At 53.6% G+C, this 13,100-nt stretch overlaps 1 protein-coding gene across 2 annotated transcripts in view; it reads left to right on the top strand.

Annotated features, from left to right (window-relative positions):
• The window catches only part of polr3c (polymerase (RNA) III (DNA directed) polypeptide C), a 33,684-nt gene that overhangs the window by 9,037 nt on the left and 11,547 nt on the right, over positions 1 to 13,100 (top strand). For both annotated transcript variants that reach the window (XM_080182735.1, XM_080182736.1), the window contains exons 6-9: positions 2,041 to 2,145; positions 6,728 to 6,820; positions 8,999 to 9,079; positions 12,808 to 12,859. In XM_080182735.1, coding sequence (XP_080038861.1) covers positions 2,041 to 2,145; positions 6,728 to 6,820; positions 8,999 to 9,079; positions 12,808 to 12,859 — 331 coding nt within the window. The remainder of the gene's footprint in view (positions 1 to 2,040; positions 2,146 to 6,727; positions 6,821 to 8,998; positions 9,080 to 12,807; positions 12,860 to 13,100) is intronic.

Raw genomic sequence — 13,100 nt, 5'->3', positions numbered from 1 at the left:
TTGCTTTTCCTGATGGATATTAATGAGCTCGGTCACAGCACATCCACAAAGGGCACAGATACAAGATACAAAACTTGGAATTGTTATAAAGTGTGAAGAGGGCAGTGTGAAACCGCTAGAAGCACACAGTCAAGCCGGTGGAGTGGGCCAATAGGTGGCAGATAAAGTGTGAAGTGATGCATTTCAGAATCATAGAATCCCTACTGTGCAGAAGGGGGCCATTCGGCCCATTGAGTCTGCACCAACCACAATCCCTCCCAGACCCTATCCCTGTAACCCCACAGATTCATCTCGCTAATCCCGGGGCAATTTACCCTGGCCGATGCACCCTAACCGCACATCTTTGGACTGTGGGAGGAAACCGGAACACCTGGAGGAGACCCACGAAGACACGGGGAGAATGTGCAAACTCCACACAGACAGTGATCCGAGCTGGGAATTGAACCCAGGTCCCTGGCGTTGTGAGACAGCAATGCTAACCCACTGTGTCACCTATTTGTGAATAAGTTATTGAAGGTGGCAGGACAGGTTAGTAAAACATTCAGTATTGAGGGTGGCACGGTAGCACAGTGGTTAGCACTGCTGCTTCACAGCTCCCGGGGCCCGGGTTCAATTCTCGGCTCGGATCACTGTCTGTGTGGAGTTTGCACATTCTCCTTGTGTCTGTGTGGGTTTCCTCCGGGTACTCCGGTTTCCTCCCACAGTCCAAAGATGTGCTGGTTAGGTTGATTGGCCATGCTAAGAAATTGCCCCTTTAGTGTCCAGGGATGTGTAGGTTAGAGGGATTAGTGGGTATAATATGTAGGGATATGGGGGTGGGGCCTGGGTGGGATTGTGTTCGGTGCAGATTCGATGGGCCGAAGGGCCTCTTTCTGCACTGTAGGGTTCGATGACTTCTGGGCTTTATTAATAGGGGTAGAGAGTAAAGGAGGTTATGCTGAACTTGTCTCAGTCACTTGTTTAGCCTCAGCTGGAGTTCTGGGCACCGTATTTTTGGAAAGATGTGAAGGTATTGGAGAGAGTGCAGAAACAGTTCATGAGGCTCGTTCCTGGGTTGAGGAACTTCAGAAATGGAGATAGATTGGAGGAGCTGGGAGTGATTTCCTTGGAGAAAAGAAGGCTGAGAGGAGATTTGATGCAGGTGTTCAAAGTCGCGAGGAGTCTGGACAGAGCAGAGAGGGAGAAAGTGTATCCAGGGATGAATCCTGAATGAGAGGGCACAAATTTAAAGTCTTTGGCAAAAGAAGCAACAGTGATAGGAGGAATAATGTTTTTGCCCAGTGAGTGGTTAGGATCTGCAGCACGCTGCCTGAGTGAGGGAGACATCAGGTGGAGATGCTGGTGTTGGACTGGGGTAAACGCAGTAAGAATTCTCACACCACCAGGTTAAAGTCCAGTAGGTTTGTTTGATAACTAACGCCACTAGCTTTCGGGGCTTTTCCCCTTCGTCAGGTGAGTGGAGAGTTCTGGGGAGTTCTGTTTGTGATCGGTGCTCCGGTTTCCTCCCACACCCCAAAAACGTGCTTTTAGGCTGATTGCTGTTAACAAATTGTCCCTAAATTAGACCTCCCTTAATCTGGCACACATAATATAAAAATTCTCTAAATTTGCACACCGTTATTGTGGAGTCCAAGAGGCGTAGACAAAGGTCATCGGTAGAAGGAGGATTGGAATGTTAAAACGGCGACGTGGGCTTGTCGGGCCGAAGGGCCTGTTCCCTGTGCTATGTTCTTTGTTCCCCACTCAGCTGACGAAGGGCCAAAGCCCCAAAAGCTAGTGGCGTTTGTTATCAAGTAAACCTGTTGGACTTTAAGCTGGTGTTGTGAGACTTCTTACTGTGAGCGAGGTAGAGACAGCTTCAATCGAAACATTCACAAGGGAAGGAGATGGTTATCTGAAAAGGAAAGAAGGACTATGGGATGGGGGGGGGGTTGGTGGAGAACGGTGCTGAGGGAGTTGCTCATTCGGAGAGCCACTGCAGACACGATGGGCTGAATGGCCTCCTGTGCTATAACAGCTGTGTAATTCTGTCCGTCACAGCTTCCCCCCGATGATGGGATTTACTGGCAAGTGAATTTTGAACGCTTTCACCAGCACTTCAGGGACCAGCTGATCGTGGCGGCAGTCGGAAGTAAACTGGATCAGGTACCTGAGAGCAAGTCAGCTTCGGTTTCAGAGTTTCCCCTCCGTGTCGGTCAGTCTCTCTCCTCCATCGGGTAACGTCACCTGATGTGTGTGTGTGTGCATGCAGGCTAGAATGTGGCTGGGTGGGATGAACTGTCCTCTCACCCCATCCTCAAACATACAGGGATGATACAGGCAGTGTTATAGTTAACAAGCACTGTCCTCCTCACCCTCCCCACCCTTCCTGAAGGTATCTATTCCACTTCTAATCCAGGTCAGAAACTCCAGAGTGTTGTCTGAAGGCCGCCTGGTGAGTGGGCGGGTAAGGGGAGCTGAGTCTACAAAAAGATCAGCCATGATCTAATTGAATGGTGGAGCAGGGGCCCGATGGCCCACCCCCGCTCCTGGTTCTTACGTTTATCATAAGTTTTGCTATTTTGAACTTGGCCAGAGTGAGTATGAGATGTTTCACTTCAGGTATGGTTCAAATGACCTACTAGAGAGCTTTTTATCAAACAGAGTTTAATTCAGAATACAGTTAACATCTAGTGATAACTTTTACCAATTATAAACAAGATAAAAAACCAAATAATGTGGAACAAAAACAGAAAGTGCTGGAAAATCTCAGCAGGTCTGACAGCCTCTGTGGGGAGCGAATCGAGCCAACATTTCGAGTGTAGGTGCTTTTCATCTGAGCTTTGTTCTCAGCTTTGACAAAGGGTCATCCAGACTCAAAACATTGGCTCTATTCTCTCTCCACAGATGCTGCCAGACCTGCTGAGATTTCCCAAGGGGAAAAAAAACAGCTATGATATACTGTGAACCTTAACCACGATTTGAAATGTTCAAACCAAACAAACTTGAGGCTTAGCTATGAGGAGAGGTTGGAGAAACTTGGTTTGTTCTCACTGGATCGACGGAGGTTGAGGGGAGACCTGATAGAAATCTACAAGATTATGAGGGGCACGGACAGAGTGGATAGTCAGAAGCTTTTTCCCAGGGTGGAAGAGTCAATTACTAGGGCGCACAGGTTTAAGGTGTGAGGGGTGAGGTTTAAAGGAGATGTACGAGGCAGATTTTTTACAGAGTAGTGAGTACCTGGAACTCAATGCCGGGGAGTGGGGAAGTTTGTGAAAGCAGATACAATAGTGAGTTTTAAGGAGCGTCTGGACAAATCCATGAATAGGATGGGAATAGAGGGATATGGTCCCCAGAAGGGTACGGGATTTTAGTTCAATCGGGGCAGCACAGTCGGTGCAGGCTTGGAGGGCCGAAGGGCCTGTTCCTGTGCTGGAATTTTCTTTGTTCTTTGTTCCCAATAATCATCTACCTGCTGAAGATTTCTCACAGAAAATACGAATGCTCACGTGATGCTGGAACTTAGTCCTTTGGTTGGAAACCATGACATTCCCGGCCTTGTATCTTCCAGCAGACCTTGAGGTAGAGACAGTGTCACTGCTGGCCTCTGGTTTTTCCCAGCTAACCACTCCAAGAGATGGGGAGAGACTCAAGGTAGCAAATCACCAACAGTGGCATTTTCACCCCAGCAGGGCACAAAGACCAGCTTCCAGCTAGCCAGCTGAATTTACAATACCGGGGGGTGGGGGAGAGAGACTGCATTCAGCCTGAAGTGAAACACACACAAACTAAAACACAGCAGCCCAAAACTTAATGTAAAGCGAAAGTAAAACTGTCCAAAGGCACCCGTCCTATCCATCATTCTGTCTCCAACAATCCAGGGTCAGAAGAGGCCCAGAATAAAAATAAACCCCATTTCAACAGCAATAAAAGGACTTCATACAATCCTGACAGTGCAGAAAGAGGCCATTCAGCCCATTGAGTCTGCACTGACCACAATCCCACCCCTAGGCCCTATTCCCATAGCCCCACATATTAACCCTGCTAATCCCCCACAGGCACAGAAAAAGCTAGTGAAAGGAGGAATCGATAAAGGGGTTTAACAACATGGAGACTGGGGAATGACTGAGGGATTACACAAGTACCACGAGGGCAGATGTTACACTGAATCCTGTCTGCTTAGAAGTCAATAATTATCAGGATAACATGAGAAATGGCCCCACCAGGATTCGAACCTGGGTCCCCTGCTTTGTAAACAAGTGTGATAGCCAACTGCACCACAAGACCAAAATCAAATGGTACGGTGACACAGTGGGTTAGCTGTACACCGTCACAGCGCCAGGGACCCGGGTTCGATTCCCAGCAGCACAGTGACACAGTGGGTTAGCACTGCTGCCTCACAGCGCCAGGGACCCGGGTTCGATTCCCAGCAGCACGGTGACACAGTGGGTTAGCACTGCTGTCTCACAGCGCCAGGGACCCGGGTTCGATTCCCAGCAGCACGGTGACACAGTGGGTTAGCACTGCTGCCTCACAGCGCCAGGGACCCGGGTTCGATTCCCAGCAGCACGGTGACACAGTGGGTTAGCGCTGCTGTCTCACAGCGCCAGGGACCCGGGTTCGATACCCCAGCAGCACGGTGACACAGTGGGTTAGCGCTGCTGTCGCACAGCGCCAGGGACCCGGGTTCAAACCCAGCCTCAGGTCACTGTCTGTCTGTGTGGAGTCTGCGTGTTCTCCCTGTGTCTGTGGAGTTTCCTCCAGGTGCTCCGGTTTCCTCCCACAGTCTGAAAGACGTGCAGATTGGTGTCAAGGGGACCAAGAGGCCATTTGACCCATCAAGTCTGCACCAACAACAATCCCACACAGGCTCTATCCCCATAACCTTATGCATTTACTCTAACTAGTCCCCCTGACACTAAGGGGCAAATTTAGCATGGCCAATCCACCTAACCTGCACATTTTTGGAGGAAACCGGAGCACCCGGAGGAAACCCACGCAGACATGGGGAGAAGGTGCAAACTCCACACAGACAGTGACCCAAACTGGGAATCGAACCCGGATCCTGGCACTGTGAGGCGGCAGTGCTAACCCACTGTGTCACCGTGCTGCTGGGAATCGAACCCGGGTCCCTGGCGCTGTGAGGCAGCAGTGCTAACCCACTGTGTCACCGTGCTGCTGGGAATCGAACCCGGGTCCCTGGCGCTGTGAGACAGCAGTGCTAACCCACTGTGTCACCGTGCTGCTGGGAATCGAACCCGGGTCCCTAGCGCTGTGAGACAGCAGTGCTAACCCACTGTGTCACCGTGCTGCTGGGAATCGAACCCGGGTCCCTGGCGCTGTGAGACAGCAGTGCTAACCCACTGTGTCACCGTGCTGCTGGGAATCGAACCCGGGTCCCTGGTGCTGTGAGACAGCAGTGCTAATCCACTGTGCCACCGTGCTGCTGGGAATCGAACCCAGGTCCCTGGCGCTGTGAGACAGCAGTGCTAACCCACTGTGTTACCGTGCTGCTGGGAATCGAACCCGGGTCCCTGGCGCTGTGAGACAGCAGTGCTAACCCACTGTGTCACCGTGCTGCTGGGAATCGAACCCGTGTCCCTGGTGCTGTGAGACAGCAGTGCTAACCCACTGTCACCATGCTGCTGGGAATCGAACCCGGGTCCCTGGCGCTGTGAGGCAGCAGTGCTAACCCACTGTGTCACCGTGCTGCTGGGAATCGAACCCGGGTCCCTGGAGCTGTGAGGCAGCAGTGTTAACCCACTGTGTCACCGTGCTGCTGGGAATCGAACCCGGGTCCCTGGAGCTGTGAGGCAGCAGTGTTAACCCACTGTGTCACCGTGCTGCTGGGAATCGAACCCGGGTCCCTGGCGCTGTGAGACAGCAGCGCTAACCCACTGTGTCACCGTGCTGCTGGGAATCGAACCCGGGTCCCTGGAGCTGTGAGGCAGCAGTGTTAACCCACTGTGTCACCGTGCTGCTGGGAATCGAACCCGGGTCCCTGGCGCTGTGAGGCAGCAGTGCTAACCCACTGTGTCACCGTGCTGCTGGGAATTGAACCCAGGTCCCTGGCGCTGTGAGACAGCAGTGCTAACCCACTGTGTCACCGTGCTGCTGGGAATCGAACCCAGGTCCCTGGCGCTGAGAGGCAGCAGTGCTAACCCACTGTGTCACCGTGCTGCTGGGAATTGAACCCGGGTCCCTGGCGCTGTGAGGCAGCAGTGCTAACCCACTGTGTCACCGTGCTGCTGGGAATCGAACCCGGGTCCCTGGCGCTGTGAGGCAGCAGTGCTAACCCACTGTGTCACCGTGCTGCTGGGAATCGAACCCGGGTCCCTGGCGCTGTGAGACAGCGATGCTATAACCCCCTGTTCCACGGTACCATTTGATTTTTTTTTACTCTGTGGTGCAGCAGGCTATATAAAAGCAGGGGACCCAGGTTCAAATCCTGGTGGGGACAATTCTCGTGCTATCCCGTTATTTATTAAGTTGTAAGCAGACAGCTCGGGACTGCTTGTAACTGCAGAGAACATGTTGAAATTACATGTCTTAAAGACACACTATCGCCACACTCTGAAGGAGGGATTTCACTGAGAGTGTGAATGATGCTGGATGAACTGAGTGCTGTTTGGATATTTGACTGCAGGAGCATCACGGTGAAGGAGATTGTTGGAGAGGGCTTTGTGATTGAGAGTTGGGGGGTGAAGAACAGACAGTGATTGTTTTATCTGTGCCTCTCTCTCAGACCTGCAGTGAGATTGTGCGCACGATGCTGAGAATGAGCGAGGTGACCACGTCCTCCAGCTCCTCCCACACACAACCGCTTTCATCCAATGAGGTAAGAAAGCTGAACCATGGGACGCAGTCTGTCAGCTTTCTGATACTGCACTGTCTCACACCGATCCACACCAAGCGGTGACACAGTGGATTAGCACTGCTGTCTCACAGCACCAGGGACCCGGGTTCGATTCCCGGCAGCACGGTGACACAGTGGATTAGCACTGCTGTCTCACAGCACCAGGGACCCGGGTTCGATTCCCGGCAGCACGGTGACACAGTGGGTTAGCACTGCTGCCTCACAGCACCAGGGACCCGGGTTCGATTCCCAGCAGCACGGTGACGCAGTGGGTTAGCACTGCTGTCTCACAGCGCCAGGGACCCGGGTTCGATTCCCAGCAGCACGGTGACACAGTGGGTTAGCACTGCTGTCTCACAGCGCCAGGGACCCGGGTTCGATTCCCAGCAGCACGGTGACACAGTGGGTTAGCATTGCTGCCTCACAGCTCCAGGGACCCGGGTTCGATTCCTGGCTTGGGTCACTGTCTGAGTGGAGTCTGCACATTCTCCCCATGTCTGCGTGGGTTTCCTCCACGTGCTCTGGTTTCCTCCCACAGTCTGAAAGACGTGGATTAGTTGCATTGGCCAAACTAAATGCCACAGGGGTGATGGGGTTAGTGCAGAGGGGTGGGCTCGGGGCAATGGGTTTGGGTGACTGAATGGGCCTCGATTTTGGAGGGGGTGGGTGGGTCGAGGTGTTTTTACACACTGACCCTTGATGGCCTCTTTCTCCACTGTCAGGATTCTATGATTCTTAAATGGCAGTGGGATCTATGGAGCGGTGTTGTAAAATAAAGTTTATTTATTAGTGTCACAAGTAGGGTTACGTTTACACTGCAATGAAGTTATTGTGAAAATCCCCTGCACAAACAAGTATCCTGCAAAATTAAACTGTGTCAGATTTGAAAATACTCCCTTGCTCTACACTTTCCCCCATCAAACATTCCCAGGACAGGTACAGCACAGGGTTAGATACAGAGTAAAGCTCCCTCTACACTGTCCCCCATCAAACACTCCCACCCAGGACAGGTACAGCACAAGGTTAGATACAGAGTAAAGCTCCCTCTACACTGTCCCCCCCATCAAACACTCCCAGGACAGGTACAGCACAAGGTTAGATACAGAGTAAAGCTCCCTCTACACTGTCCCCCCCATCAAACACTCCCAGGACAGGTACAGCACAAGGTTAGATACAGAGTAAAGCTCCCTCTACACTGTCCCCATCAAACACTCCCAGGACAGGTACAGCACAAGGTTAGATACAGAGTAAAGCTCCCTCTACACTGTCCCCCATCAAACACTCCCAGGACAGGTACAGCATGGGGTTAGATACAGAGTAAAGCTCCCTCTACACTGTCCCCCCCATCAAACATTCCCAGGACAGGTACAGCATGGGGTTAGATACAGAGTAAAGCTCCCTCTACACTGTCCCCCCATCAAACACTCCCAGGACAGGTACAGCTCGGGGTTAGATACAGAGTAAAGCTCCCTCTACACTGTCCCCCCCATCAAACACTCCCAGGACAGGTACAGCACAAGGTTAGATACAGAGTAAAGCTCCCTCTACACTGTCCCCCATCAAACACTCCCACCCAGGACAGGTACAGCACAAGGTTAGATACAGAGTAAAGCTCCCTCTACACTGTCCCCCCCATCAAACACTCCCAGGACAGGTAGAGCACGGGGTTAGATACAGAGTAAAGCTCCCTCTACACTGTCCCCCCATCAAACACTCCCAGGACAGGTACAGCACAAGGTTAGATACAGAGTAAAGCTCCCTCTACACTGTCCCCCCATCAAACACTCCCACCCAGGACAGGTACAGCCCAGGGTTAGATACAGAGTAAAGCTCCCTCTACACTGTCCCCCATCAAACACTCCCAGGACAGGTACAGCATGGGGTTAGATACAGAGTAAAGCTCCCTCTACACTGTCCCCCCATCAAACATTCCCAGGACAGGTACAGCTCGGGGTTAGATACAGAGTAAAGCTCCCTCTACACTGTCCCCATCAAACACTCCCAGGACAGGTACAGCACAGGGTTAGATACAGAGTAAAGCTCCCTCTACACTGTACCCCCATCAAACACTCCCCTGGTAACTTAGACAGCGGGTGTAAGTTCTGTTTGTGTGTTTACATACTGAATAATTCATTCTTGTTACTCTTTTTTATTGCTTAGATTTTCCGAGCTATTCCTGCAGGATATAACCTTTCCAAACAAGTGCTGGACCAGTACCTCACTCTGCTGAGCGATGACCCAGTGAGTGTTTCATACGTGTCGCTATACCCCGGTCTGTATATCTCGGAGCTGTCCCAGTCTCCCAAAGTACACAGCGGATTAATCAGGCCCTGTTTTTCTGATCTGAATCACACTGCAGACATTCTGAATGGTGGTTCAACAAAGGCAGTCCTGGGATGGGGGAGGATGGGAAGAGGGGTGTGTATTTACACACTGACCCGGGATGGGGGGGTGTGTATTTACACACTGACCCGGGATGGGGGGGTGTGTATTTACACACTGACCCGGGATGGGGGGGGTGTGTATTTACACACTGACCCGGGATGGGGGGGTGTGTATTTACACACTGACCCGGGATGGGGGGGGTGTATTTACAGACTGACCCGGGATGGGGGGGGTGTGTATTTACACACTGACCCGGGATGGGGGAGGGTGTGTATTTACACACTGACCCGGGATGGGGGGGGGTGTATTTACACACTGACCCGGGATGGGGGGGGGTGTATTTACACACTGACCCGGGATGGGGGGGGTGTATTTACACACTGACCCGGGATGGGGGTGTGTATTTACACACTGACCCGGGATGGGGGGGGTGTATTTACACACTGACCCGGGATGGGGGAGGGTGTGTATTTACACACTGACCCGGGATGGGGGAGGGTGTGTATTTACACACTGACCCAGGATGGGGGAGGGTGTGTATTTACACACTGACCCGGGATGGGGGGGTGTGTATTTACACACTGACCCGGGATGGGGGTGTGTATTTACACACTGACCCGGGATGGGGGAGGGTGTGTATTTACACACTGACCCGGGATGGGGGAGGGTGTGTATTTACACACTGACCCGGGATGGGGGGGGGGTGTATTTACACACTGACCCGGGATGGGGGGGGTGTGTATTTACACACTGACCCGGGATGGGGGGGGTGTATTTACACACTGACCCGGGATGGGGGAGGGTGTGTATTTACACACTGACCCGGGATGGGGGTGTGTATTTACACACTGACCCGGGATGGGGGGGGGTGTATTTACACACTGACCCGGGATGGGGGGGGTGTGTATTTACACACTGACCCGGGATGGGGGGGGGGTGTATTTACACACTGACCCGGGATGGGGGGGGGGTGTATTTACACACTGACCCGGGATGGGGGGGGGGTGTATTTACACACTGACCCAGGATGGGGGGGTGTGTATTTACACACTGACCCGGGATGGGGGGGGGGTGTATTTACACACTGACCCGGGATGGGGGGGGGGTGTATTTACACACTGACCCGGGATGGGGGGGGGGTGTATTTACACACTGACCCAGGATGGGGGGGTGTGTATTTACACACTGACCCGGGATGGGGGGGTGTGTATTTACACACTGACCCGGGATGGGGGAGGGTGTGTATTTACACACTGACCCGGGATGGGGGGGGTGTGTATTTACACACTGACCCGGGATGGGGGAGGGTGTGTATTTACACACTGACCCGGGATGGGGGGGGTGTGTATTTACACACTGACCCGGGATGGGGGGGTGTGTATTTACACACTGACCCGGGATGGGGGGGGGTGTATTTACACACTGACCCGGGATGGGGGGGGTGTGTATTTACACACTGACCCGGGATGGGGGGGGGTGTATTTACACACTGACCCGGGATGGGGGGGGTGTGTATTTACACACTGACCCGGGATGGGGGGGTGTGTATTTACACACTGACCCGGGATGGGGGGGTGTGTATTTACACACTGACCCGGGATGGGGGGGTGTGTATTTACACACTGACCCGGGATGGGGGGGGTGTGTATTTACACACTGACCCGGGATGGGGAGGGTGTGTATTTACACACTGACCCGGGATGGGGAGGGTGTGTATTTACACACTGACCCGGGATGGGGGGGGTGTGTATTTACACACTGACCCGGGATGGGGGGGGGGTGTATTTACACACTGACCCGGGATGGGGGGGGTGTGTATTTACACACTGACCCGGGATGGGGGGGTGTGTATTTACACACTGACCCGGGATGTGGGGGGTGTGTATTTACACACTGACCCGGGATGGGGGGGTGTGTATTTACACACTGACCCGGGATGGGGGGGGTGTGTATTTACACACTGACCCGGGATGGGGGGGGGTGTATTTACACACTGACCCGGGATGGGGGGGGTGTATTTACACACTGACCCAGGATGGGGGGTGTGTATTTACACACTGACCCGGGATGGGGGAGGGTGTATTTACACACTGACCCGGGATGGGGGGGGTGTATTTACACACTGACCCGGGATGGGGGGGGTGTGTATTTACACACTGACCCGGGATGGGGGGGGTGTGTATTTACACACTGACCCGGGATGGGGGGGGTGTGTATTTACACACTGACCCGGGATGGGGGGGGGTGTATTTACACACTGACCCGGGATGGGGGGGGTGTGTATTTACACACTGACCCGGGATGGGGGGGGTGTGTATTTACACACTGACCCGGGATGGGGGGGGTGTGTATTTACACACTGACCCGGGATGGGGGGGGGGTGTATTTACACACTGACCCGGGATGGGGGGGTGTGTATTTACACACTGACCCGGGATGGGGGGGGGTGTGTATTTACACACTGACCCGGGATGGGGGAGGGTGTATTTACACACTGACCCGGGATGGGGGGGTGTGTGTATTTACACACTGACCCGGGATGGGGGAGGGTGTGTATTTACACACTGACCCGGGATGGGGGGGGGGTGTATTTACACACTGACCCGGGATGGGGGGGTGTATTTACACACTGACCCGGGATGGGGGGGGGGTGTATTTACACACTGACCCGGGATGGGGGGGGTGTGTATTTACACACTGACCCGGGATGGGGGGGGGGTGTATTTACACACTGACCCGGGATGGGGGGGTGTGTATTTACACACTGACCCGGGATGAGGGGGGTGTGTATTTACACACTGACCCGGGATGGGGGGGGTGTATTTACACACTGACCCGGGATGGGGGGGGTGTGTATTTACACACTGACCCGGGATGGGGGGGTGTGTATTTACACACTGACCCAGGATGGGGGGGGTGTATTTACACACTGACCCGGGATGGGGGGGGGGTGTATTTACACACTGACCCGGGATGGGGGGGGGGTGTATTTACACACTGACCCGGGATGGGGGGGGTGTGTATTTACACACTGACCCGGGATGGGGGGGGTGTGTATTTACACACTGACCCAGGATGGGGGGGGTGTGTATTTACACACTGACCCGGGATGGGGGGGGGGTGTATTTACACACTGACCCGGGATGGGGGGGGTGTGTATTTACACACTGACCCGGGATGGGGGGGGGTGTGTATTTACACACTGACCCGGGATGGGGGGGGTGTATTTACACACTGACCCGGGATGGGGGAGGGTGTATTTACACACTGACCCGGGATGGGGGGGGTGTGTATTTACACACTGACCCGGGATGGGGGGGGTGTATTTACACACTGACCCGGGATGGGGAGGGTGTATTTACACACTGACCCGGGATGGGGGAGGGTGTATTTACACACTGACCCGGGATGGGGGGGGTGTGTATTTACACACTGACCTGGGATGGGGGGGGTGTGTATTTACACACTGACCCGGGATGGGGGGGGTGTGTATTTGGCCTGTTTATTCAGACACATTTCCTGTTGTATTGTCTGGTGGTTGGTTTATTGAATGGCTCTAACAGAAAGACTTGCTCATGTTTCAGATGGAGTTTGTTGGCCGTGCGGGGGACAGTGGAGGTGGGATGTATGTAATCAGTATCCTTCCGAGTGTTGTCTGTGGACCCAGCTCCCACTGTTCATCCTGAACGCTCCAGAATCCATCTCATCTTCCTTCAATCAGTGGCCCATCATCTTCACCTCACTTCCAGAATCCCTGACTTCACGGTGCAGGAGGAGACCATTCAGCTCTCTGTGTGCATCGTGACATTCTCCCATTCCCCTGCCTTCTCCCTGAACCCCCAGCCCATTGCAGCGGGGCAGCGCAGCGGGGCAGCAC

The sequence above is a fragment of the Carcharhinus amblyrhynchos genome, unplaced genomic scaffold, assembly GCF_965287045.1.
Source record: "Carcharhinus amblyrhynchos unplaced genomic scaffold, sCarAmb.v2.hapA scaffold_85, whole genome shotgun sequence".
NCBI classification, from domain to species: Eukaryota; Metazoa; Chordata; class Chondrichthyes; order Carcharhiniformes; family Carcharhinidae; genus Carcharhinus; species Carcharhinus amblyrhynchos.
The sequence above is the reverse complement of the archived record's forward strand: the minus strand, read 5'-3'. Positions and strand labels throughout refer to the sequence as shown.